Source organism: Camarhynchus parvulus, chromosome 14 (assembly GCF_901933205.1).
Source record: "Camarhynchus parvulus chromosome 14, STF_HiC, whole genome shotgun sequence".
Lineage (NCBI taxonomy): Eukaryota > Metazoa > Chordata > Aves > Passeriformes > Thraupidae > Camarhynchus > Camarhynchus parvulus.
Genome location: NC_044584.1, coordinates 2,167,183 through 2,194,576, shown reverse-complemented (window position 1 = coordinate 2,194,576; position 27,394 = coordinate 2,167,183). Strand labels below are relative to the sequence as shown.

The following is a 27,394-nucleotide window of genomic DNA, read 5'->3' as shown; positions in this document are numbered from 1 at the left end:
AATTCACCAAGACACACCTGGTTCTTGCTAACACAACCCTGCACTGCCTCCTCAGGAAAGGAGAAGGGAAAGGCAAAGTCCTTGCTCTGTGTGTGCACAGGGAGAAAAGTCTTGTTACCCCTTCCCAGTGTAATCTCTTGAAGCAGCTGAGGCAGCAAGCCAGTGCCAGAGCCACAGGCAGCAGTAACAACCACAGAACTGAACCTCTCTGCAGGGAGAAGGCAGGAAGCACAGCTGGCTATGTCCTACATGGATCAGCAGCACTAATTGATTTGTTCCACAAAAAGAAGAAAAAGACAGCAGGACTGATTTTCCTTTAACCCTTTGTCACTCTCCCCTGTTCTCAGCACTCCTTTCTCTGTCAGCCCCAAGTGCCAGGGGCAGCAGAACCCAACAGCTTCAACTGCTTCCAGAACCAGAACCTGGGCATGTCTAGAGTCTGGGCTGTAGGATGCCAGCAATTCAGCTGAATCCCTTCTGTTCCCAAAGATCTGACTCTCTCTTTTGGACTCTGCACAGAGGCTCTCAGCACTTCTCTCAGGGTCAGTCTGGGCCTGAAATCAGCTTCAGGGTGAGATGCAATAAATGCAGAAATGGCTTCCACAACAACACCACGTGCCACGAACCTCCGAGCTGACTGCTCCTACAGGTGATCAGCACTGCTTTGTAACAAAATCCAGACTCCAAAATGCTTCACTGCCAACTGCAAAGAGTAAGACAGGTCATGAATTTGCTTAATATCTGAGTTATTCAAACCTGATTTCATCATTCCACTGGAATTTCTTCCGCGGGCCCGCGACACGCTTCCCTCCCTTTTCTTCATCCTCATCATCATCAGAACAAACTCGCTGTTCTTTGTCTTTTTCCTCTTCCAGCATCCTAAAATGAAGACAGAAAATGTGGAAGTGATCATCCTGCAGGTTCAAGTAGATACTTAATGTACTTAATACTGCAGATTAAGTATCTCTGAACAGCACTGGACAGAGGCCTCAGTATCAGCAATCTCTGGCTTAGGGTGCAAGCTGAGCTATGGGCTGAAGGTTAAGAAATCTCCCAATATTTTGTAATAGAGATGATGGGACTAATCCAGCCTGACTGTTCCCAGGCTGCCATGTTCCTAAGGACACACCTGCACATGCAAAACCCTTCAGCCAAGCTCTGTCCCATCAGTGCTGCTGTAGCTGGCATGGCCACAGACAGCACAAAGAACACACACAGCTTAGTCAGGCCCATCAATGCCCATCAGCAAATGTAACCCACGGAACAAAAAGAGGTGGCAAACTTCAGGAGAGCAGCCTCCAGGCCACAGGGAGCCTGCTGGGAAAAGCCACAGAGGAGGAATGAGCAAATGAGGAGCTTACTTGGCAAACTTGGCCTGAGTATGGGCTTGGCATTCCTCCTGGTACTTGGCCACCTGCTCTGGCATGGCCCTTCCAATGGCTTCCTTCAGCTTCTGCAGAGGCTCCTTCAGGCGCCCACCCTGCAGCGAGCACAGAGCTGTCAGCACAACAGCCAGGACTGGCTGGTAACTCACACAGACTCCCTGTATTTACAGAAGGCTCAGCAATAATCTGTATTAAGAAACCTATACTTTTGTACCTTAGTTCACTACAGGTGGAATTGATTAGTTCTTTAATTAAAACATTGTCACTGTTAGTTAATTAAGAAATCACCCTTTGGTAAACAAATCTCCACAACACATGCCACATGTTCACAACAGCAGGTGCAGCAAGTGAAGATAAGAATTGTTTCTCATTCTTTTCTCTGATCTTCTCACAGCTTTTTCCCAGAACAATGCCTGGGAACGTGTCAGGAGCCAGGACATCCCTCTGGCTGCCCTGGATGGCTCGAGCCCCTGGGAGGGGCTCAGAGACCTCGGCACAGAGCCCAAGACACCTGTGGCTTTGATTTTAACCCATGGAGAAAATTACCAACTTTATGTGAAGATTTACAAGCCACAAGAGTTTGAGTAAAATGATAGTTTGTGACAGAGTGAAAAAGTAAAATTTTGAGGTTTTTAGAATGGGGGTTCAGAAGCCAAGATGGAGGATTTGGGTGTGCTTTGTCCTTCTTCTTTGTTCTTCTTAGCCTCCATCTTCTGGGTGATGTTGGCACTTTTGGATTGGTTTAGAGCAGAAACACACTGTCTAACACAGGTGAGAGGTATTGGAAAATTATTGTAAATAAAGTACAGGTAGTTTTTAGTATAAAAAGATAACACTGCCCTGAAGGCAGTCAGTGTGCCACAACCCGACCTGCTAGACCTCAGTAGGTCAGGAAAAGAACGTTAGATAACAAATAAATAGAATAACAAATAAATAGACAGAAAACAATAAAAGAATGTTAGATAGAATGATAGATAACAGAGAATAAACAGCCTTGAAAACCAGAGCCAAAGAATCCCGACTTCTTCTTCGATCTCGAGGCTGCGAGAAAGAGACTTTCTAACACCTCAGGGTCATCTCAACCACAGACACTTGGAGAGGAAAGCTGTCTGTTTCTCTCTGTGGCCAGAGAGCTGCTGCCCCACAGAACACCCCAAAATGTTCCCATGGCTGGGACACCAAACTCCAGCCAGCTCCAACCCCCACCCAGCCACTGGTCTGGGCCAGTGCCCCATGGAGGACACAGGGCTTGGGGACAGCAACAGCCATGCTGTGCCCAGCAGGGCCACCACCCCCCAGGCCTGCTGGCACCTCCTCACCTGCTCGTAGAGGTACAGCCTGCGGGCTCTCTTCAGCAGCGTGTCCTTGCTGCAGGGGAAGAAGGCAGCCAGGTGGGCGTAGACCCCCTGAGCGCACCTGGCTGCTGAGCTCCCGCGTCTGCAGCTCGATGCTGGGGACAAACACAGCCTTAGCAGGACTGCCAGCCAGCCCTGAGCCACCAGGGCCACCCTGAGGGGACTGGGAGGCAGGGACAGTGTAGCAGGCCATGGGCTTGCTAGGGCCCCGTGGAGAGCAGAGGCTTTAAGACAGGAAATGCCATGTCCCGGTGAAATAGCAAAGAAGCCCCTCTCTTCCACCTTTCGGACCCCAGCTTATCTCTCGTAACCCCATAGGTCACTTTCCCTTAACCCCTGCTCTTGGACAATTTTGGACCCCCCAGTACCCTATAGAATGGGCTGTTTTAGCCCATTCTGGTTAGAAGAGCCATTGCTGGAACCCTTCACAGACCCCCAGTAAAGACATCGCTGTGGAACCCCAGCCTTCTCTCTCTCTGGAACTCACAAAGAGCTGATAATCACTAAAGAGCTGATATCCTTTATGCTTGCTAAAGGTAGCCAGTGGCTGAGAGCAGCTTGGGTCTCAGACACTCTGTCCCCATAAAAGACTGAGCTATCCAGCCCGTGCTGCCTGCTCAGGGGCAAACCTGCCCACAGCAGGAGGCTGGGACAGGACAGAGGGATGAAGGACAAGGTAAACTGTGTGAAGGTTCTCTGGATTCTAGAATCAAGAGGTTTTATCCCAAGCTGTGCTTTGAATCTGCTCCAGGAGTAGCTGGAGAAGGAACAGGTGGCAGTCTGCAGTCTCATCTGCTCTCCCTGGCAGCTGCAGGCAGGAGGGTCAGGCAATGAAATGGGAAGTGCACACTGGTTCTGTCAGGTGCTGTGACAGTGGAATTCAGGACAACACAAAATCAAACATTATCCCTTAGGTTTCAACTTCCAAGTGAGTAGATGAGAGAGATCAGCATGTGTCAAATCCATCTACACAAACAGAAATTAGGAGCCTGGCTTTTTAAGCCATCTCTCAGTATCAGAAAGGGTAAAAAATGTGAAGTGATTCATCATCACCATCATTAAAATCAGAGAATGCTTTGAATTGGAAGAGACCTTAAAGCTCATCCCATCCCACCCCCTGCCATGGCAGGGGCACCTCCCACTGTCCCAGGCTGCTCCAAGCCCTGTCCAGCCTGGCCTTGGACACTTCCAGGGATCCAGGGGCAGCCCCAGCTGCTCTGGGCACCCTGTGCCAGGGCCTGCCCACCCTGCCAGGGAACAATTCCTAATTCCCAACATCCCATCCAGCCTGCCCTCTGGCAGTGGGAGCCATTCCCCGTGTCCTGTCCCTCCATCCCTTGTCCCCAGTCCCTCTCCAGCTCTCCTGGAGCCCCTTCAGGCCCTGGCAAGGGGCTCTGAGGTGTCCCTGGAGCCTTCTCCTCTCCAGGTGAGCACCCCCAGCTCTGCCAGCCTGGCTCCAGAGGGGCTCCAGCCCTGGGGCATCTCCATGGGCTCCCCTGGACTCTCTCCAGCAGCTCCAGGTGCTGCTGCTGTTGGCCCCAGGGCTGGGGCAGCTCAGCAGGTGGGGTCTCACCTTGGGGGGCAGAGGGGCAGAATCCCCCCTTCCCTGCTGGGGGAGTTTCAGCTCAGCCCAGGGGGGTTTCTGGGTGCACAGAGGGGGAAGCATGTCCAGCCTCTCACCCACCAACACCCCAAGTTCTTGTTTCAATCTATATTCATGTCTGGGGTTTCCCTGATCCAAATTGTGCAGCAAAATTGTACAAATCTGTCTAAATCTCCTCTGAGTGAGGCTGAAGTGATCAGTTTGCCACCGGACAAGAACTGTTTGTGCAGCCAGCACTGGAATGCTGGAAGGTGATAATCAGCCCTGGAAATGAGAGGGAAGCAGAGTCCCAAACTCCCCTTGGCAGTTCCCTGCAAGTGCCTGGATAAACCTTAATGAAATTAAAGCCTGGGTGTCAGTATTATTGCACTGATCACAAAACCCTGTGCATTCATCAGCCCTCTCCAGGCTCTGGCAGAAGAATGAAGCCATTATCTGCAGCTGCCTGAGCAACACTGGCACTCTGTAATTTGGGCCTCGAAACACAGAGCAGGAATGGAATTCCTCCAGTTTTCCCAGAGAACCAGTTGAACACAGCACCCTTATCCCAGTTATAAAGAATTCTACATAGCATGTAAGTTAAGTAGCAAAAACATATCTGACATCTCTCACAGGGAGAGATTTACTTGCATCAAGCTAAACTCACAGGTCAAGTGACCAAATTTAGGCACATAAATATCAGGCAGCATCCTGAGAACAGGAGGACTGGATACATTCCCTCCAACACTCTCCTGGCTCATCATATTTCAACTGAAAGCCATTTATAGGAGACTTTCATGTTATTCTGGGCATGTTCTGCCTGGAAGACCTGTACAAGGACAACCCCACAATTCCTGCTGAACCTGCTCCTGGATTTACCAGAAATGCTCTGCCTAATGCTCTCCTTTCCCACACCTCTCTGCTGGCAGCACTTACTCCAGGATGATGTTGTTGATGTCCTGAGTGAAGAATCTCTGCTTGCCTTCTCCCTCAGCAGCTCTGGCAGCCTGGAAGTCAGGAAATAACACAAATCATCAGCACTTCACAGCTGGCACAAGCAGCCAGGTGTCTCCAAAACCACCACTGAACTACTGCAAAACAAGGCACAGCTTTATTACACAAACTCTGTCACAGCAGAAGTGTGAACCTCCCCAGCTCAAGCCCAACCCTGCCTGACCTGGTAGCACCTGGTGACCTTCCCAGCCTGGATTCTCCTCTCCAGGTGCACTGGAGTTACCACTCTGGAGTGTTTCCTGGGACAAAGGAGGTGACTTCTCTGGCAAACTTGCCATGGGGACAACAACAGCTTCAAGCATGGTTTTAACTTCTCAGCAGATGCAGGAATATGGGCTCAGAGCTTGTCCCTGCACCAGGGAAGCTCAAACTAATCACATCTAAGGAAGGTTGAGGAGACTTATCACCAGGTTTTCTAGATCCATCTGGAAACTAAGCCAAGACACCAACAGAGAAGAGTCACAGCCACAGGGGATGTGTTACTCCCAGTCAACACCATGGAAACAAAAAAAGTCCAGTTCAGGAAGCTTCCAGAGCTATGACTGCAGCTGCCCAAAAACATCACACCCATAAAAAATATGTCCAGCAGGAAAATAATTCCAAGAGATGAATGAGATAGTAGCAAATTGCCAAGAGCTTTCAGTTTTTTCTGAGTGGGGATATAAACAAAACTGGGATTTGGCACAAGGCACCACCATGAGTTAGTGATTCCTTGCACAGGGAAGCAGACCAGGAGAGGATTTTGAAATCCCATGATTTACCACTCCAAAGTTGAGGCAGGCAAGCAATTAATTTATGCCCAGAGGGTGAACATTCCTCCCTGCCAGCAGCAAGTCATGTCAAAGGAGAAGGCTCAATGCTAAGCAGAATCCTCAGCAGGAAAATTACTCAGGAAGGAGAGGGTTAAAATCAAAGCAGTTCAAGTAGAAGAGGAAATGCCTGGAGGCTCCGTTTAACTCAGGAGATGCTCCCACCTCTGGGATGAAGAGACTTGGTTCTCAGGCAGAGGTCCAGCACCTCCTCAGTGCCACCTGAGCTCATGCCCCACAGCCCTGACCCACAGTTTCAGCTTCTTTCTTCTCTTAACATCCACAATCCAGCAACAAGAGACACAGCAGCAGGAAAATCCAAGCAGGAAAATCAGTGGGGACTCTGCTATTAAACTGTTTCACAACACCATAACAATTAACCTGATACCATGGAACTTCCAAAATATTCTCCTTTAACTCAGACAGAGTCACAAACAGCTGTTTTGGTGCTCTCTGAAACAGAAACATCCACCAAGAGCCCATTATTTTTATCAGCTGTGGCAATACTTGCTTCAGTTCCTCCTCCCCTCCCATCTGCTCACCCCCAGTGCACAACTCAGCAGAACAGCTCTCTAAGAGCAGCTTATCTTCAGTGACAGGAGTTACTCAGCATCCCTCACTCCAGCAAGAGGTGCTCTGAAGTGCCCCAGGAGGCAGAACCACCACAGAGCTCCAAGGGCATGTTTATGACTTAAAATCAGTGTTTAAAACCACCCCAGCAGCAGGAGCACAACCTCCCAGCACTTGCTGACAGGCTGATGGTGACAGCCCTCACACCACAAGGCTGACAGCACACTTTGACAGGCCAGGAAGGGATCCCTGACCAGCACCCAGTATTTTCCTTCTCCAAAACAGACTGGAGCTTCCCAAAGCACACCACACTATGGAGAAGATGGGTGAGTCCCCCAGGAGCCCAGCTGCAGGAGGAGCTACTGGTGAAAAGACATCAGATCATCCTTCTAGACATTAATAGATTCCACTCCTTTGCTGAAACCCTGGTCACTGAGAATTTCAGACTTTCTGTGCTGCCAGGCACTGACCCCCAGGAGAACACTGCATTGACCTGAGGCTGTGGAGAAGCTTCCAGAATGGAATGGCAGAACTGGGATTGTGGGTGTGGAGTTTGAACAGAAGTGTGTGATATCACATGGTGGGAAACTCAGAGTTTAAGGGTTTAGAATATAGCAATATATACAAAGCAAGATGGAGGTTTTAGGGTGCAGGCTGCTCCTTCTTCACCTTCTCCTCCATGGGTTTGGGTGGTTTTGTGTAATTGGATAAGAAGTCCACATTGCAGATCAGGGATGGTTGGTTGTTGGGTTAAAAGTAAAAATATTTTAGGTGTAATTTCTTAATTGGACAGTTTAGCCTTAAAAGGCCTTGGAGAGAGAGATACATAGCTATTTTCTACCTTGTTAGAGCAAAGCACTGCAGAACTCACAGCTTGTGAGACTGTGACATAGATAAGAACTAATAAACAACTGAGTCTGACAAGAAATACTGTCTAGTGATTTAATCCTGACCTTGGCAGAAAAGAAGCAAAGAATCCATTACTCCCTAAATGGGACCCCAACAACCAGATGTTAAAAATGGCTGAAGGACTCAAATTGCCAAATTGGTGCAGCTCCAGTGGTACCCAAGCTTCAGGAAAGGACCTGCCTGTGACATGGAAATGGTTCTAGCAAATCCTCAAGCCCCATCTACAGGGCTTTCCAGGCCTTCTCCCAGTGCAGAACTGTGGCAATGCTTTCCAGCTGCACCCTCTTATTTTACACACACAACACAGTGCACCCCTTCAGTGTCCTGACCAGCACAGCACATTAAAAATATTATGGTGGCATTTGTCCCTGTCATGGTTTAACCCCAGCCTGCAACTCAGCCCCACACAGCTGCTGCTCCCTCACCCAGGTGGGATGGGGCAGGAAATCACAGAGGTAAAAGTGAGAAAACCCATGAGCTGAGACAAGGCAGTGTAACAGGGAAAGCAAAAGCCATACAAGCAAAGAAAACAAGGGATTCTTCCCCCACTTCCCAAGGACAGGCAGGTGTTGAGCCATCCCCAGAACAGCAGGGCTCCATCCATCACATGTGGGAAAACAGATGCCATCACTCCAAACATCCCCCTCTTCCTTTTCCCCTGCTTTATCTGCTGGGCATGACCCCTGTCTGGGCTATCCCTGTTGGGATCCCTGTCCTGGCTGTCCCCTCCCAGCTCCTCCTGCCCCCCAGGCCCCTCACTGGCAGTGTGGGTGGGAGCAGCAAAGGCCTTGGCACTGGGTGAGCACTCCCTGCTCAACAACAACACATCCCTGGGTTATCACAGCACAATTCAAAACTGCCCTAAAACAGCCACTCCGGAGAAAATTACCTCTATCCCAGCCCAAAGCAGCCCTCCAGGCTCAGTAATTCACATTTCAGTCCATTCATGTCAAACTGACTTTGGAAATTACTGCTTGCATCAGGACCATGCTTTTCCAAGAGAGGTAAAGAAGGAATCCTGGTCAGCTGTGATCTCAAGTGTCACATTCAGTACCTGACAAGATCCAGCACTTGGACATCACACCTGGGCCTTAAAGGAAATCACTTAGAGGAAACTGAGTGACACAAAGGCGTGATCCCAGTGGGTCTGAGAAACTCCCACTGGAATGTGCTCTGTCCCTGGGTGCTGCCACACACAGCCAGCAGAGCTGTGCCCTCCTGTCACACACACAGAGCTGTGCCCTCCTGTCACACACACACAGCCAGCAGATCTGTGCCCTCCTGTCACACACACACACACCCACACACACACCCCCTCCTGTCACACACACACCCACCCTCCTGTCACACACACCCACCCCCTCCTGTCACACACACACACAATCTCCTGTCACACACACAGAGCTGTACCCTCCTGTCACACACACACACACACACACACACACACACTGTCACACACACACACTGTCACACACACAGTCACACACACCCCCTCCTGTCACACACACACACACACACACACTGTCACACACACACACTGTCACACACACACACCCTCCTGTCACACACACACACACTGTCACACACACACACACACACCTGTCACACACACTGTCACACACACACACACACCCCTCCTGTCACACACCCCCACCCTCCTGTCACACCCTCCCAGCAGAGCTGTTCCCCTGCCAGCCCCAGTGCCCCCAGGAGCTGCTGTACCTGAGCCAGTTCCTTGATCCTTTTCTCCAGGGGGGCTGGCAGCCCCTCTGGGAGGGATGGTGGCTGCCTGAACTCCTGCTCCAAGGCAGGGTCGCTGCCATCCTCCAGCTCGGGGCAGGGGCTGCCCTCGGGGGACTCGCTCAGGAGCCGCTCCAGGTCCAGCTCGCTCAGGGAGTCCATGGCTGAGGCTGCCTGCAGCAGGTCACTGTCACTGGCGTGGCCAAAGAGGGACAGCAGAGGGTCAGCCATGGCCTCTGCCTCCCTTGGGGCTGCAGGGTCTGCAGGGGAAGGGGTCACCACTTTCTGCTCTTCGTCTTTTTTCTTCTGAGCATCCTTCTCCTTCTGGAACTTCTTCAGCATCTCCTTGACACTGAGAGCTCCAGAGTATTTCTTCTTCTTCTTCTCCTTACTTGCATTTAATGCTGTGAAGCTGCAAACAAAGGGTAGAGGGGGAAAGGGAACTGAATACAAGATCAAGGAGCAGAGGGTCCCTTCTCCCCAGTTCACTTCAGGCACAACTCCCTGGAAAGTCTTAGCTCCTTAACCAATTACAGCAGAAAAAGTATTTTACAGCTTCTAAAAGTCTCAGGCTTCTTTCTGGCTGTTCATCTCAGCTCAGAGAAGTCTGTTCCAACTCACTGCAGAGAGATGCTGGGGCCTAAACCACCTCCACAGAGCTCTGCTTTCATTTAGTTACATGAAATTATTGTTATTCCAGCAAGGAAGGTTGGGAAATGCACGATTGGTACAGAGGAACTGAGGCAGGACAGAGTTGGTGTGAAGCTTTCTGCTGTGTTAAAACCAGGAGAGCAAATTCCTTTCCTTGCTCACTTTGAAGGAATCTGATACACACTGATACCACATCAGACACATGGGCTGCTGCTGCCCAAGAGCAGATCCATGCAGGAAAAAATAAATTACAAAGAATAGTTAAAAGAAGAAGGAAAAAATTTAAGAGGAAAATACAAGAAATTGATGAAAAGCAACAGATACAGATACTGAAAGAGACAGGCCAGGCAGACCAAAGCATGGTCAGAGCTACAGCACAAGATGACTCAGAACAAAAAGAAAAATCATTCCATTTTACAGCCCAAAAGCTATAAAAGAGCTGAGCACTCATCCAAGAAATACTTTGGGCAGGAGTACAAAGGACTGCCCAGAGAGAGCAGTAACACAGCCTGCCTTGTAACCTCTCCCTCCCTGGCAGTCCCGAGCCCTTCCCACCTGCCTTTCCTCCCACAGCTTCATCCCAACAGTTGCCATTTTTCTCTCTCCTCTCCAGATCTATTCCCACTGCCAGTACCTAAGCAGAGCTCCAGAAACACCACTCCTGCAGCCAGCTGTGCCCCTCTTTGCTCACACACTGCTGCTCTGGAGCTGTGCTCCATCCCTGATCATCCCCTGCCTTTCTTTCCCACTTGGGAAGCAACAGGGGTTTGGAAAATGTGCTGGTGTTTGCAATGTGCATTCAAGCCACCCCACACTGCAACAGCTTCCTACTGCAGCCACCTGAAACAAGGTGCTGAGCAGCAAGAATTGCCTCCTCCCCTCCTTACCCAGCTTTTGGAAACTTGGACTTCTTTGATTTCTTTTCCTTGTCATAAGAATCATCCTTCTTCTTCTTCTTTATTTTTTCACCCCCATCTTTCAACTTCCGTTTCTGCAGAGGGTTAAAAACGAGTCACAATCAAAGAGTTTCCCACAATATTATATTATCCCAGAGCCACTTTGGGGCCTCTCCCAGGCATGTGAAAACACAGGACTCATTACTCGACCCCCTATATCCCTCACCACAGTTCTGGCACGTGTTGTCTTCAGCATTTGACAGCACCCCCATAATGCTGTGACTTCCAGGGTGACAGGGAGCTGCTGTCACCTCTGCTCTGGGAACCAGGTAACCCCACCAGAGTCCTATCCATGCCAGACATGCTTCATTTTACTAAGAAATTTTAGGAAACAATGGGATTTCAAATGCCTATCCCTATTCTGTCCACACCAAGTCACAAATCTCTCCCACTCTGGATGTTAACAACTTTCATGCAGCAAGCTCTGAGCTGTAACAGAGGGAATCATTGAGGAAACTGCCTTTCTGACCTTGGGACACTTCTTTTTCTTCTCTTTGACATAGTCATCCTCAGACTCAGAGGCCTGCCGGAACTGCAGCGTTCCTGAGTTGATGTAGAACCCTCCATACTTGGTGGTGAGAGAGGCAGGAACCAGCTCATCATACTGCAAATAACAGAGAACACTTCATTGGCACTGGGACCTGGTTACTTCATTCCACAGCTCAGCTGCTTGGAAGATGCCGTGGGATTCATGGAATCACAAAACCTGCTGAGTTGGAAGGGACCCATCAGATTGAGTCCAGCTCCTGGCCCTGCACAGACACCCCAACAATCCCAACTGTGCATCCCTGAGAGCATTGTCCAAATGCTCTGGAGCTCACACAGGCTTGGTGCTGTGGCTCTGAGAAAGCTGTTCCAGTACCTGACCATGCCCTGGGGGAAGAACCTTTTCCTGATATCCCACCTAAAGCTCCCTGGCTCAGCTCAGGCCATGCCCTCAATTCCTGTCCCTGGCCATGAGACTGAGGAGGTTGTGCTCCCCCAGGAACACAATGGAATGCCCACCAGCACCTCCCGCCATGCAGCTGCCCCAGAGCTCTCACTCCCTGGCCCTGGCAGCCTCGTGGCTCAGTCCCAGAGCAGGCTCAGCCTCCCCTCAGCCACCTTTAGGCACTCACAGCTTCCGAGTTGTCGATGAAGGAGTCGGACTCATCGTAGCCATAGCCCATATCAATCAAATCCTGGATCCGGTCCTTCCTGCGCCTCTTGCCACCCTGAACAAGAAACAGGGACACTGGGATCACTTTTCCATCCCAGCACCACAGAGATACCCTGACACAGGACTCCAGGACACAAAAGCTATAGCAGAACCAAAGCAGGGCTGGCTCCCATCGCACTGTGCTCCCAGGGTGTGGTAAATCCAGTTTTAAGCTTTGTCATACAGAAACAAAACAGTGCAGCCAAATGAAAAACTGACAGCCAGACTCCACACTGAACTGGGTCTGCATCCCTTCACCATTCCTGCCAGGGCTCTCTTCCATAGGGCTTGCTCTTCCCCAAGGGCTCCAGCAGGTACAGACTCAGTGCTGCAGACATCAAACACGCACAGAGTGTGCCAGGGTGACCCACGGGCCAAGTCTGTGTCACAAAACAACACACAACTTGCTGCCCCAAAATGCCAAAGGGTATAAAAACCACAGTGTGGTTTTAGTGCCAGCCACAGAAATAATGCAAAAGGAAGAACAGAGAGAACAGCTAAGAGAGATCCATGCAGCAGTGTCCTGAGGGCAGTGTCCTCATCACAGCCCCTTGCTCAGAGACTCTGAACATTCCATCCTGCCACAGCAACAAGGCCTAGGAATTCATTTTTGCTTAAGGAAAGCTCAATCTTATCAATCACAGTAAGTGATTTGCTGCTCACTTTAGTTCATGTAATTTCCTTTAATCACACTCATCTGATTCAGGAATGAATCTGAACTATTTTTGCAGCCCTGAGACAGAAAAAGAACATAAAAAGCAGCACATGGCACCCAGGATAAAGTACTAGGGAGAACAGGAACTTGAGAGCCAGTGAGCATTAAAAGCACTGCCTGAGACCTGGACAGCACTGCCCAGCCCAGAGAACAACATAATTTAAAGAAAAAACACTTACATATTTTTCTTCAAACTTCCTAGCAAGAGCCTCCACTTTATGCCTCTCCTTTTCCTCATCATTGAAGGGATCAGCTGGGTCTTTCTTCTGCAGAAACAAAAGGGGTAAAACAATGACAGCCAATCTTGTCACACTGCCACCAAAACTGCAGGAATTAAACCCATCCTGACTGGAGCAGCTGGGCAGAAGCTCAGATAAATCAACCTTAAAGACAGTGCTGATCAACATCTTCATCAGTGACAGGGACAGTGGGATCAGGGCACTCTCAGCATGTCTGGGGATGCCACCCAGCTGTGTGGGGTGGCTGACACACCTGAGGGATGGGAGGGCATCCAGAGGGACCCGGGCAGGCTGGAGAGCTGGGACCATGGGAACCTCATGAGGTTCAACCAAGCCAAATGCTGGAGCTGCACCTGGAACCTGAGGGGTCAGTCCAGGTTGGGAGATGACGGGATTTAGAGCAGCCCTGGGGAAGGATTTGGGGGGCTGGAGGGTGACAGCTGAACCTGCCCTGGCTGTGAGCGCCCAGAGACCCCCCTGGGCTGGGCTGAGCCCTGCTATGGGCAGCAGGAGCCGGGAATTCTGCCCCTCAGGTAAGACCCCACCTGCTGAGCTGCCCCAGCCCTGGGGCCAACAGCAGCAGCACCTGGAGCTGCTGGAGAGAGTCCAGGGGAGCCCATGGAGATGCCCCCAGGGCTGGAGCCCCTCTGGAGCCAGGCTGGGAGAGCTGGGGGTGCTCACCTGGAGAGGAGAAGGCTCCAGGGACACCTCAGAGCCCCTTGCAGGGCCTGAAGGGGCTCCAGGAGAGCTGGAGAGGGACTGGGGACAAGGGATGGAGGCACAGGGCACAGGGAATGGCTCCCACTGCCAGAGGGCAGGGATGGATGGGATGTTGGGAATTAGGAATTGTTCCCTGTGAGGGTGGGCAGGCCCTGGCACAGGGTGCCCAGAGCAGCTGGGGCTGCCCCTGGATCCCTGGCAGTGCCCAAGGCCAGGCTGGGCAGGGCTTGGAGCACCTGGGACAGTGGGAGGTGTCCCTGCCATGGCAGGGGTTGGGATGGGATGAGCTTTAAGGCCCTGTCCAAGCCGAACTCTGCTGGGATTCTGAGAATGTCCCTGTGGTTTGGGTGCTCTCCCAGCTCGTTTTGTACCTGCCTCTGCTTCTCACAACCCTCAAAAAAAATCGCCCAAAAATTAAATGGCATAAAATATCAACTGACTACTAACAGTCCTGAAGGCAAAGAGTAAAAGGAACAGAACCCAGTAAGTTTCTTTTCATAGACAAACACTCCTAACTCACACTTTAGATGCTACAGGAGTTTTCATTCATGTCTCCTTCGGTGCTCTTTGGAAAACAGCTCCTTATCACTGCCAGCCACCCAGGTACCAAAACTCACTTTAGATCCACTGAAGGAGCATCACATCCCACACCTGCCACAGCACAACACCCTCCCAACACCAAACTCCAGCAGGGCAAAGGAGTGCCCCAGCACGGCCTGACAACAAGCACCCAGCCTGTGGGGCAGTCCTCCTGCCTGCAGGATGTTCATTCATCCTCCTCCCCCCTCGCAGCACTCACAGCAACCACAGACCCAGCTCTCACAACAGCCACGCTGAGACAGCCCTTGAGACATTCAGCTCCAGCACAGATCCCCCAGGGACACTCACCTTGTCACCTGAAGAACTCCCTTTTACTTTCCCCCGACAGCTCTTGAGGAGATCGGGGTAGAAGAACTCGGGGCAGCGTTTGTGGTCGGGCTCGAAGAGGGTCAGAGTGATGCGCACGGCCGTGGCCGCCGGCTCCGCCTCCGGGGGCTGCTCTGCCTCGTCCTTCCGAGACCTCTTGAGGAAGCTGCTGCTCAGGGGCCCGTGCAGAGTGGTGAACGACACCCGGTGCGGCTCTGTCATGGCTATGGCCGAGCCTTACCAGGCCTCACGGCATCGTCCCCACGGCATTAGGAAAGGTCTGTGGGGCTGCACTGCTGGGTTTCACCGCGGGTAACGGAGGATGCTGGCAGCGGAACGACGGCTTTGCTTTTGGAGTTTTCCCGGGAAGTGACAAAGGGCCGCTTGCTGCAATCATTAGAGAGAAAAAGGAGAGAAAGAAAGAAGTCAAGCCTTGTAGCAGTCTTCCCTCCAGCACTGGGAGTTCCTCGCTATCCCTCCAGCTCCATCGCAGCGCTCTCTCCTCACACCACACCGCTCCATGGGTAAGGGCTGAAGGAAATCCAGCTGCGGGCAACAAAACGAGCCCGCCAGAGTCGCTCTGACGCGGCCCGGGAGCCCTGGGCACGAACACCGGGCCAGGCTGCACCTCCCGGGCCGGGGCTGCACCTCCCGGGCCCGGGCTGCGCTCCGGCCGCGCGATGTCCCGCTGCACGGAGGCCCGCTCACCGCTGTCTCTGGGACAGGGGCCGAGCGGGGCCCAGGGCTGAGCGGGGCCCGGGCAGGCAGCTGCGCTGGGGCGGAGGGGCGGCCCGAGGCCGCGGTGCCGGTGCCGGGCCCGCCCTCACTCACCGCCGCCTCTGGGACGCCGCCGCCGCCGCCGCCGCTCCGGGCCCGCTCCGGCCCCGCGCCCGCGTCACGTGGGCGGTGCTGCCCTCGCGCCGGGCCGCGCGCGCCACGGCCAATCAGCGACCGTTCCGGCGGCCACGCCTCGCACCGCGACCAATCAGCGGCCGCCGCCGCGGCCACACCTCGCGGGAAAGGCTCGCGGACGGCTGCCCCTTATCACGTGATCGCGGCGGGCCAATCCCCGGCGCCGGCACCGCCCCGTCCCGGCGGCCCGCGCGCGGCGGCGGGAGGGGCGGGAAGATGGCGGCGGCCCCTGAGGGAGCGCACGGAGAGGCTGCCCGAGCCCGCTTCACTCACACAGCAGCGTTTGAGGAGCCTCATAGGAATCAGTGGCGTGAAGTCTCCAAGAAGCTGCGTTCGTCCTGCCCCTCGTGTCCCTTAAACAAGCTGAGGTTTCTTCCACAGAATGAAATGCAACGTAGGGAATGTGTGCGACGATAAGGGGCAACAGAGTAATCTGATATATCCATATCTGTAGTGGCTCGAGTGGATAAGGCTGCAGGCTGGAAGACCTTGGCTGACAATGGCAGACTCCCAGCAGCCCCTGAACCTGCTCAGGACGCTCCAGCTGGACGGGACACAATGGGATTCCTGGATTTGGAGCATTTATAAAAATGCTCCACCCCAGGTCACTGCCTGGTGTCACCCTGCGACCTCTCCTTTGTTTTTCAGGGTTTGGGGAGTCTGGACAGTCTCTGTTGAGTGGAAGGTGATAAATGTCCCAGTTCTTAAGCAGACTTAAGGAAGAAGACCCTGCATCCTACAAGCCTGTTAGTCCCACTTCAGTGCCTGTTTAAATGCTGGAGGTTGTTTAGGGAGTTGCTGAAAACCCTTGAGAGACAAGGCAGGCAGCAGTCACGGCCCGGGTGGGCTCCAGGGGAAGGTCCTGCTCCGTGTGCTTCATTCCCATTTGGAGAGGCTCAGGCACCGACTGCCCAGAGCCACAGAACGGCTCAGCTGGAAGGGCCCACAGGGGCTCACGTGGTGCCAGCTGCCTGCTGAGGCAGGGCCAGCCCAGGGCACAGGGCTGTGCCAGACAGCTCTGAAACATCTCCAGGAACAGACACTCCACTCCCTCTCTGGGCAGCCTGTGCCAGTGTACAAGGAGGGTTTTTATGTTCATTTGAGAGTTGCTGGGCTCAGTCCCTGCCTGTGGCTCTGGTGCCATTGCTGGCCCTGGAGCAGAGCCTGGGCCCTGCTCTGAGCCCTCCCTACACCCAGAGCTGAGGGTCCCTCTCAGCTGGGGCTCCTCTCCAGGCTGAGCAGCTCCCTCAGCCTTTCCCCACAAGGAGATGCTCCAGGCCCTTGAGCATCCTCAGAGCCCCCACCAGGCCTGCTCCAGGAGCTCCATGTCCCTCCTGTCCTGACACAGCATTCCAGCTGTGCCTCACAGGCTGGGCCCAGGGCCAGGATCCCCTCCCTCACCCCCCCAGGACCCCCTTGGCCCCTGGGCTGGTCAGGAGCAGTCAGTGCCACTCTCTTCTCCACAGAGCTGCAGCCCAGCCTGGTGCCTGGGGTTGTTCCTCCCCAGCTGCAGGAGCCTGTGCTGGATTCCAGAAGGTTCCTCTGCCCCTGCTGAGGTCCCTCTGAAGGGCACACAACTCTCTGAGGTGTCAGCCCCTCCTCCCAGCTCCTGTCAGCCATCTTTGGGAAGGCAGGAGATGGGGTGGGTTGGGGCTTTAGCAAAGCTTTGGTACCATCTCCAGCACTCTCTTGGATAAGCTGTGCCACACACAGCTCCAGCCTTTGCATGGGTGAGAGGCAGTGCCAGGTCAAGCTCAAAAGATTACAGCAAATGGGGTCACATCAGGAATGGCCCCAAATGGCTTTCCCTGTATCCAGGCTGGTTTTTCCAGAATTTCCAGTGATGCTGGGGAAGGGGCTGGGACATCCAGATGGGGAGGAAGATCCAAAAATCCCAAAATCCCACGATTTGGGTGGCTGGATATGGCAGCAAAGCTGGGATGAGGCTGGAATGAAAGGAGACCCCTCCAAATCCAGGGAAAAGGGGGAGAAAAGCCCATTATTCCCATGGAACTGGATTTCCAGGGCAGGGGAAAAGGACAATCACCAGTGGGATTACACAGGGCTCTGTCTGAGGGCTGCTGCTCTTGAATGCTTTTATAAATGCTCCAAATCCAGGAATTTACCATACCTTAAGCAGGTTTGCCAACAACAGTGACCTGAAGGGGCTGTGGAGCCCCAGAGAGCCCTCACAGGGAGCTGGGCAGTCACAGCCTGGGTGAGATTCAACAGCAGCACTGCTGGGCTCTGCACCTGGACAGGGCTGGACACAATCAGGGGGATGAGAGGCTGGAGAGCAGCCCAGCAGACACCTGGGGGCTGACAGCAACCTCAGCAGGAGCCAGCAGTGCCAGCCAGAGAGCCAACTCTGCCCTGGGTACAGCTGAGGGAGGGGACTGTCCTGCTCTGCTCTGGGGCTGGAGCTCGGTGTTCCCACTAACGGGGCTGGGAGCAAAACTGCAGAGAACAGGTCCAAAGAGAGAACATGGAGCAAAACTATGGAGAGAACAGGTCCAAAGAGAGAACAAGTCAAAAGAGAGAACATGGAGCAAAACTATGGAGAGAACAGGTCAAAAGCCATTTCCCATCCCATAAAATTTTTAACCATCTTGCATTTTCGAATGCTCTGTGTTTGTTTGGCTGACAGCAGCAGCTCAGACCTAACTCCTTAGCTGGCAATCCAGGGAGAGGCCCCAGGAGCAGAAAGCAGGGTCTGACACAGGGTTGGCATCCCCCAAGAGGATGGGCAAGGCTCTTCCAGTGGTGCCCAGCAACAGGAGGAGGAACAGCCAGAAAGTGAAGCACAAGAAGTCCCCCCTCAAGGTGAGGAAGAATTTCTTTACACTGAGGGTGGTAAAGCACAGGAGCAAGTGCCCAGGGAGGGTGTGGAGTTTCCTGCTCTGGAGACATTGCAAACCCAACTGGACACATTCCTGTGATGGCTGCTCCACGTGACCCTGCTCTGACAGGGAACTGAGGTCTTTTCCAACCCCAGAGGAGGAGGTCTGAGACCCCAGAGGTCTTTTCCAACCCCAACTATTCTGGGATTTTGTGATTCCTGCAGGAGCACAGACCCTGCTGTTTCTGCTGCCATGAGTGTGTGGTGCTGCAGCAGCAGCCTGGCTCCACTGAACACCACCTCAGCCAGGCTTCTGCTTCAGTGGGAAGCACAAGAGCCCTGCACAGGGCACAGACAAGGGCACCTCTGCTGCCTTCACCCCTCCAGCTCTGACACACAACTGCTGCACCCAAAACCTCCCCTCCACGCTGCTGCCCAGGCTATTTCTGACAAGCACCTGCAGCCTCCTGCCTTCAAGGGCCCCAAGAGGAACAACAGACAGCTTCTACATTTATTATTACAGTTGAACACAGTCTTGGACAGAGGAGAAGCAGCAGAAACCAACATGCAAAGCAATTAAAAGTCCCCAGGGGCCCGAGGAACAGCAGGCACAGCTCAGCTCCTGTACCTGCTCCCAGCAGGGTCTCTGGGGGCCCCTTCCCTGCAGCTGCTGCTCCATCGTGCCCCAGAGCAGGACGAGGTCATGGCAGACACCAAACCTACACACACAGAGAGGAGAGGACGGGCTGGGATTGTGTCTCAGTGAGTCAGGTCTGTATCTGACTGGAGTTCAGTGCACTTTGAACCAGGAGGCATCTTCCATCTTGTCTGTGCAGACAGGGAGAAGAGGGATCCTTCAGGAGGAGTCAATGGCAGGAGATGAAGCTCAGCTATTTGGGCAGAGTTTTCCTGTGTCAGAGCTGGCAGCTCTTGGTGCCAGCAGCTCTTCTCAATGCATCTGTTAAACAACCAACGTGGCCTTCCTCCCACCTTGGTCTTCACCAGTGCCTTCTCCTGCAGCCCTGCTGCAGCCAGACTCCAGGTTCAGCCAAGTGGACAAGTTCCAGGAACAAATGGGATCTATCAGGTATTTAGAGCTGGACACAGGTGCTTGGAGAAGGCCCCAAGGCAGGAGGAGCCTTGGCTGAGGCAGCTGGACAGCCCCACTCACTGGGGGAGAGCTCCCACCCCTGCCCTGCTCAGCCCCACACCCTGGGGCCAGCAGGGGTGGGGGTGACCTCACTCTGCTCCCCCAGAGCTGCCCTCATTCCCCAGCACCTACAAAGCTGAGCACCCAGAGGGACAGGTCAAACTCATCCTGCACACAGGAGAGCCCTGGGGATCTTGTTCCCTTGGTTTAACTGTGTCCCTGTTCCATGGCAGGGCTCAGTGTCACTGTCCCTGTCTTTTTGCTCTGGTGAGGCTGCACAGGGAGCTCAGGCACAGCACAGCTCTGAGGAGCTGGGTGGCCCAGGGACAGCCCACAGGTGGTGTCCAGTCCGTTACAAACTGGTTTCCAGATACCCTCCCAGCAGGAAAGCTCCACTGCAAGCTCTCAGGGGGACAAGGAAGATCTTGGCAATTGCCAGAGCTCAGTGCCAGGACTCCACAGCCTCTGCACAAGAGAGAGCTAAATACTCCCCTAAATCTGAGCCCCAGATCCACAAACCCTTCCCTGCCTCCCTCTCCCCCTTCTGTTCCTGTGGCTGCCCCAGTGCTGCTGCCTCACATCAGTGACCAGGGAGGGACAGTCTGGTGTCAGGCTGGGTCAGGGCCATGCAGCCCCAGAGAACCAGAGCAGACCTGAAGGAGCTGCCTCCTACTCCACAGCCCAGGAAGCAGAGCCTGAGGAATTGTGTGTTTAGCAGCATTTGGAGAATCTTCCTTCCATGGACTCATTTATCACATCTGAAACTGGGTGAGCTTCTGCCAGCCCAGCACCCAAGGCTCCCACCAAGGGAGAGAGAATTGTCCCATCCTTCATTCCTCGTCTTGAAATGAACTCCAAACTGAGAATTTGCTCCCTTATCCTACAGCAGCCCAATTTTTTAAGAGCCTTTGGTGAACAGCCTTATAGAAAAGCAGGTAAATTGTCAAGCCCATCACCTTGTGACCAGCACCTCTCCCAGCAGCAAGGAAAACGCATTCTCCTGCTCCAGGCAGGGATGAGAACACCCAGGAATGGGCCAAGAGCCCAAGTTTTGCTACAATTAATCAGCTTGAGCTACTTGGGATTTAAGATGCTGCAGCAAACAGAGCAACAATACCAACTACTTACTAGAGCAGAGAGAGAAAAAAAGAAAGAGCTGCCCTTGGCAGGAGCTGAACCCGAGTTCCACACACAGCCCAGCTCCCAGGATCCACAGGCAGAAGAGGAATCCCACAGAGGATCTGCAGCCAGCCCAGCAGCTGCCAGGAGATGGATGGAAATGTGCTGTGTCCCAGCAGGAGCATGAACTCCCCTGGGCCTGCTGCTCACTCGTAGATCCAGCGTGCAGCTGTGTCCTCCCAGCACGGCAGCTCCTCGGGCCGGAACCACAGCGAGATCTCCTGCTGGGCACTCTCCACCGAGTCACTGCCATGGATCACGTTCCTGTGGGCAAGGAGAAAGCTCTCAGCAAGCTGGGACAGGTGGGAGAGGGATGCTGCAGCCTGCAAAATTCCCCCTTGACCAATTTCATTAAACCAGTGGAGCCAGTCCTGTCCCACACCACTCATCCTTCCAGCAGTGGAGCTCCCAGCACTCCCCGCTCCTGTGCTGAGGAACCTTTTGTTTGCTACAGGAGGAGCTGCAAGGGGCTGTAGCTCTGAGATGTGCATTTTTTATGTCAGTGATTCCAGCTGTGCCTTCAGATTTTCCCCCTTCCATCAAAGCGGGTTTGGTGTCAGACACCAGGAAACAGATCTAAGGCAGGATGGTTCAGTAAGAGCTGTGTGTACCACGAGCCAGGCTGGGGCCACCCAAGGTCACCACCCATGGATATTCACCTGCTCCCATGAAAGGACTGAGTGGGAGCCTCCCTTCCTCTTCACAGCCTGACAGTCCTGATTAGCAGAGGAAAACAGGCAAAGCCCACCTGCTTTCAACAGAGCACTCAGGAGGAAGGAAAGACACAACCCAGGCTCTTCCTCCTATTAAAGCCAACCCTGGCAAGCAGAGCTCAGCTCTGGTCTGAGCACATAAGGGAGAACTTCTGCTCTGGGAATGCAGACTCATTCCTGGCAGGCTGGCACAGGAATGCCTGGACAGGATGCCCTGAAACACTGAGGGAAGAAAAAGTCACAGCTCTCACTTGCCAACTTCAACACAGAAGTCTCCTCGGATGGTGCCAGGCCTGGATTCAGCTGGGTTGGTCTCCCCGATCATGGTGCGAACAGTTTTCACCACATCCAGGCCCTGCCAGACCTACAGGAGAGCAAAAGCAGGATCAGCTTCCACAGCTGCCCCAGCAGGTCACAGCTGCCCTCTGAATTCCCCACCCTGGTGACAGACAGCAAAGGGTCTCTCCAAATTATTCTTCCAAAACTGATTTTGGAAAATAATCCAAATTGTCTCTGGATTTCTCCCCATCCCTGGAAGTGCTCAAGGCCAGGCTGGATGGGGCTTGGAGCAACCTTGGTCTAGTGGAAGGTGCCCCTGCCATGGCAGGAGGTGGAACGAGACCTTTAAGATCCCTTCCAACCCAAACCATTCTATGATTTAATTTACAACAGAAAACATCCCTGCAGTTCAGTACAGCTTCAAGAGACCCTCTGAGTGGGGATATTGAGACAGAGTTAAAATTCTCCAGAGTAGAAATCCATTTTGATTTAGGTGAAATGTACATCTTTGAGTCTGTGGTTAGAAAACATAGCTATTTAGCCTGACTGCAAAAGCCTAGGCTCAGGGAAACTGCTTCAGTGAAGGACAGAGATAATGGGGGGGAGACAGAGAGTGATAGAGAGAGACAGAGAGACTGCTGTGAGAGCAGGTCAGGCTGACCTAGGAATTCTTTCTGATAAAGAAAAACTAGCAGCAAATGTCACGTGAAATTTGTAAAAATGAATATGTATGAACCTATTGTGAAACTGTATGCATATGGATTTGAGAGGGGGATAAAAAGGGACCTGAAGTTCCCAGCATGCCTTTTAAGGAGAGTAATCTCCACATGCGTCCAGTGGTGTAATAAACATACCGGCTTTACAACTTTCACAAAGCTGTGGAGTTTTTGGCTATCTCCACAAAACATTATCACCTTACTTCCACTGTGCCAGCAGCCACACACCTGGCACTCTGTCCCTGCTCCTTGGCCAGCACTCACCATGGCCACGATGGGCCCGGAGCTCATGTACTTCACCAGGCGGCTGTAGAAGGGCCGGTCCCGCAGGGCGCTGTAGTGTTCCTTCAGCAGCTCCTCCGAGGCCTGCACAGAGCACACAGCTCAGTCTGCTCCCACAGGGGCATCTGGGCAAGGGCTGCGCCTCAGGGACGCAGGAAATTAACAGAATGAAGCTCTTGCACAGATGCCCAATTCCAGGAGTGAAACAGCAGGAGCCTGACACAGACAGGCGTTTCCAGCTGCTGGATTACAGTGCCAGCCCTGGAGTACGGGCACAGCCAAGGGCAGACATGCTCCCCACAGCTGGAATCACCCTCCCAGTGCCAGCTCTCCTCTGAGCTGCGAGGATTTGGTGCTGGAATGACACCAGCAGGCTCTACAGACAGAATCCCCAGCAGTCACCAGCACAGCCGAGGCCTGGGGGACCCAGGGGCTCCTCCACTCCAGGGACCCCCAGGCTGGCTGGGCCCAGCCCGCACCTGCAGCAGCTTCATCCCCACCAGCTGCAGCCCCTTCCTCTCGAAGCGCCGGATGATCTCCCCCACCAGGCGCCGCTGGACCCCGTCCGGCTTGATGGCCACGAAGGTTCGTTCATGGACCCCGCCCAAGGCTGCAGGGACAGGGCAGAGCTCTGAGGGGGAAGGGGACGCCTGCGGACCCTCTGCCAAGCGGGCACAGGGGGGTGGCAGGGCCTCAGCCGAGGGGACACGGGGGGTGGCAGGGGGTACAGGGCACAGGCGGTTCCCAGGGGGTTCCCGGGGGGCACAGGGGTTCCCAGGGGGCACAGGGCACAGGGGGTTCCCAGGTTCCGGCAGGGCAGGGCGGACCTGGGCGCAGAGGGCACAGGGACAGAGGGGCCTGGCCCGGGCCTTCAGCCGCGGGATCTCTCCCTGGAAGGGAGGTCCCTGGCCCTCAGGCACAAGGGGATGGGGGTCCCCGCTCCTCAGACCCCGGCCGGGGGTCCCGTCCCGTCCCGTACCATTGTGGAAGAGGCCGGCGAAGAGCCCCAGCACCAGGCAGATCATGGCGGCGCCGCTCTTAAAGGGGCCGCGTTCCCCCCGCGCTGTTACCGCCCCCCGCGGAACCATCGTGCCGGGGGCGCGGAGCGGCGGGGCCGAGACACGGGGACGCCGGGAACGGCCCGTTCCCATGGCAACGGGCAGGGCCTGGTGCCGCCGGGGCCCGGTGCAGGCCCGGGGGACACTCCGGGCTCCACCGGGGCGAGATGTCCCGGCCGCGGCCTCCTTGCTGCCGCCTCTGAGCTCCCCTGTGCCGCTGCCACAGCGTCCCGGGTGTTCATAAGACTTTTGCCTCCGCTGTCACTGTCGTTGCGGTCGTGAGTGCACACAATCGTGGTTAGAGCAGGCCGGTGTGGGGCGGCTGCTGTGGTGCTGAGCAGCCCCTCTAGCCCAGGCAGGGAGCTCTGAGCTCCCCAGGGCCGTGCTGCGAGAGCAGAAGGGCAGAGCTGCAGCCCCGCCGGGCTAGGGAGCTCCTCTGTCCAGAGCACAGGCACTGATTCCATTCTGGGGTGTCAGACTCGGCTGTCAGTGCCCTCTCGGCCTCAGGGCTCGTTAGCACTGCGCTCCAGGGCTCCATTTCCTGCGCTCAGGAACTCCCCTCTTGGTTCAGCTCCCTCCAAAATCAGCCTCTGGAAACACCAGCACATGAACTCCTGCACCAGGTGCCCTGTGGAGGGCTGGCTTTGCTCCCAGAGCTGCTCGGGGGCCTCATGGAGTGCTGGCTCTGCTTCCATCTTGCTTCTCGTGTTCAGAGACAGTGTTCTGCTCCCTCTCCTCTGTTCAGGTCCTGGCTGGGACAAGCAGGGATCCATCTCCAAACAGCAGGGATCCAGCTGCTTTATCAAATATCGTTGGAGTAAATTATTCCTGCGTTTGTACCAATCAATAATTAGTGGTTGTATCCTGGAGGTCCAGAGTGTGGCTTTGCCTGAGGAAAGCTGACTCCTTTGCTCCAGCACAGCACGGAAAAGCCTCTGTAGGATAAACTCTGTCTGTTGTGGAGCCGCGGACGCTGCTCAGGAGGCGAGGGTGGTGCCAGACGCTCTTCCCAAAGGCTGTTCCCAGGTCTGTTCCTGAGGCTGTTCTCAGGGCTGTTCCCAGGGCTGTATCCGGAGACTGTTCCGTTCCCAGGCTGTTCCCAGAGGCTGTTCCTGAGACTGTTCCAGAGCTGTTCCCGGGGCTGTTCCCAGGGGCTGTTCTGTTCCAACGTCTCTTCCCGAGGCTGTTCCCGAGGCTGCTCCCGGGTCTGTTCCCAAGTCTGTTCCCAGAGCTGTATCCAGAGGCTGTTCTGTTCCCAGGCTGTTCCCAGGCCTGTTCCCGAGGCTGTTCCGGGGCTGGTCCCAAGTCTGTTCCAAGAGCTGTATCCAGAAGCTGTTCCCAGGTCTGTTCCCGGTCTGTTCCCGAGGCTGTTCCTGAGGCTGTTCCGGTCTATTCCTGGGCTGTTCCCGGGCTGTTCCCGGGTCTGTTCCCCGGTCTGTTCCTGGGTCTGTTCCCGGGGCTGTTCCCAGGCAGTGCCCAGGTCTGTTCCCGAGGCTGTTCCCGGGGCTGTTCCCAGAGCTGTTCCCGGGCTGTTCCCCGGTCTGTTCCCGGGCTGTTCCCAGAGCTGTATCCAGAGGCTGTTCTGTTCCCCGGTCTGTTCCCCGGTCTGTTCCCGGGCTGTTCCCGGGCTGTTCCCCGGTCTGTTCCCGGGCTGTTCCCAGAGCTGTATCCAGAGGCTGTTCTGTTCCCGGGTCTGTTCCCGGCTGTCTACTGTTCCTGAGCTGTTCCCGAGCTGTATCCAGAGGCTGTTCTGTTCCCCTGTTCCCGTCTGTTCCCAGCTGTTCCTAGGCTGTTCGGCTGTTCGGCTGTTCGCTGTTCGTCTGTTCTCGGGCTGTTCCGGTCTGTTCCCGGTCTGTTCCGCTGTTCCCGGCTGTTCCGGTTGTTTTGTTCCGAGCTGTATCCAGGCTGTTCTGTTCGGCTGTTCCCTGTTCCGGTGTTTGCCGTGTTCCTGGTCTGTTCCGGTGTTCCCGGTGTTCCGGTGTTCCGTTGTTCCGGCTGTTCCCTGTTCGTTGTTCCGCTGTTCCGCTGTTCGGCTGTTCCGGCTGTTCTCGGGCTGTTCCGGGCTGTTCGTGTCCGGCTGTTCCCGGGTCTGTTCCCGGGCTGTTCCCGGTCTGTTCCGGGCTGTTCCCGGTCTGTTCCCCGGTCTGTTCCCGGGCTGTTCCTGTTCCCCGGTCTGTTCCCGGGCTGTTCCCGGCTGTTCCTGAGGCTGTTCCCAGAGCTGTATCCAGAGGCTGTTCTGTTCCCGGGGCTGTTCCCGGGCTGTTCCGAGCTCCGGTGCCGGCAGAGGGAGCGCGGGCAGCGCGGAGCCGTTCCCGGCCCGCCCCGTCCGGGCATCCCAAAAACATCGCTGGGGTTTTCAGGCGCACAAGCAGCGCTGTCAGCCCTCCCCTCGCGTTCTTAGGGACAGCCGGGCTGTTTTGTCAGAACATCTCGAACAAACCCCGTCTGGAGGAGGTGTCTGTGCAGGGAAACAGCCCTCACACGGTCTGGAAAGGTTGCAGAGTGCTCTGAGGAAGGTGCCTGCAATGAGGTGTCAGCTCTCATTTAGCTGCTCACAGAGCCACTAATGAAGAGCACATTGTCCATGTGCTGCCGGTGACATCTGTGTGTGTCCAGCCTGGTGTGCAGGAGTGTCACAGCTGAGACAGGGACAATGCAAAGCAACATTCCATTTTCAGAAGGCTTCAAACCTGTTTTTATTTTAGCATGCATGCTTTTTATACATTCTTACACAACTCCTAAGTTTACACTTTACTCATTGGTCAAGAAAGACAAACACAGTGCTCATTGGAACAGGCAGTTGCAGATTTCTCTTATTTATCCTTCTTTCTTTCTTGGTTCCTATGTCAACGACCTTGGTAGGAAATTCTTCCAGGAGCAAACATGGATTCTTTTATCAAGCTTCTCTCTGGCTCACAGGAGTCTCTGTAAAGCCTCTTCCACACAGGGGTGGCAGTGGGGCTGAAGGAGTGTGGCAGGTGGTCCAACCCAGCTTCCTAACTCCAGCCTGATGGCTGATCTCAGTCTTCCTTCACAGAAGGCTGGTTCAAAAATAATGATGTTGCTGGCAATTTCATAAGATTTATTCTAGGACCCTTTTCAAGGTGCCTGCAGAGGTGTCAGTGATGAAGTCAGCAGCTCAGTCCCCAGCCAGCCAGCACCCGTGTGTGCTGCAGCCAGCCAGACTTCCACACAGGCAGAGCCCTCATTTCACACTCATTTTATTTCTGGTGTTTGTCAATGCTGATGAAACACCTCATTTTCTCATACCAGGGTTGTTTTGTCATTCTCCACAGGTCTCCTCAAAGATCCTGGTGCAGGCACTTGGGTGCAGGTTTTCATTTCCTTGGACTGGAAGTGTTCTTTGGAGCCTCAGGCAGATCCCTGCAGCAGCACTTGGAGGAGAAACATGTCAAACACTCTCTGCTTGGGTGAGTCCTTCTCATCTTCTCTGGCAATGCAGTGCTGTGGGGAGAAAGCTTTGACTTCCCTCTCTAGGAGCCCCAGAAATGTGGGG

At 54.2% G+C, this 27,394-nt stretch overlaps 2 protein-coding genes across 2 annotated transcripts in view; both read right to left on the bottom strand.

The window, feature by feature from the left end:
* Window positions 1–15,641, bottom strand: part of UBN1 (ubinuclein 1) — a 28,674-nt gene extending 13,033 nt beyond the window's left edge. Inside the window, 12 exon segments of the mRNA XM_030957992.1 lie at window positions 757–879; window positions 1,362–1,480; window positions 2,705–2,791; window positions 2,793–2,835; window positions 5,259–5,329; window positions 9,347–9,776; window positions 10,903–11,006; window positions 11,441–11,575; window positions 12,090–12,185; window positions 13,064–13,150; window positions 14,732–15,136; window positions 15,581–15,641. Coding sequence (XP_030813852.1) covers window positions 757–879; window positions 1,362–1,480; window positions 2,705–2,791; window positions 2,793–2,835; window positions 5,259–5,329; window positions 9,347–9,776; window positions 10,903–11,006; window positions 11,441–11,575; window positions 12,090–12,185; window positions 13,064–13,150; window positions 14,732–14,971 — 1,535 coding nt within the window. The 5' untranslated portion in view covers window positions 14,972–15,136; window positions 15,581–15,641.
* A 3,357-nt stretch (window positions 15,642–18,998) lies between these two features.
* On the bottom strand, window positions 18,999–24,054 carry LOC115908947 (nucleoside diphosphate kinase 3-like). Its single transcript, XM_030957909.1, has 5 exons — window positions 23,799–24,054; window positions 23,299–23,429; window positions 22,802–22,903; window positions 21,794–21,906; window positions 18,999–21,093 (listed from the first exon to the last, which is right to left on the bottom strand). The coding sequence occupies exons 1-5, from the start codon at window positions 23,968–23,970 to the stop codon at window positions 20,976–20,978; spliced, it is 636 nt and encodes a 211-aa protein (XP_030813769.1). The 5' UTR covers window positions 23,971–24,054; the 3' UTR covers window positions 18,999–20,975.
* Window positions 24,055–27,394: the final 3,340 nt, after the last annotated feature.

Bases quoted from the DNA above. Each gene is read 5' to 3' on its own strand.
- LOC115908947 (XM_030957909.1), bottom strand. From the start codon at position 23,970: ATGGGAACGGGCCGTTCCCGGCGTCCCCGTGTCTCGGCCCCGCCGCTC. The intron at 23,430-23,798 runs GTACGGGACGGG...CTGTCCCTGCAG, and splicing joins CGCCGGCCTCTTCCACAATG to CCTTGGGCGGGGTCCATGAA. The intron at 22,904-23,298 runs GTGCGGGCTGGG...TGCTCTGTGCAG, and splicing joins TGGGGATGAAGCTGCTGCAG to GCCTCGGAGGAGCTGCTGAA.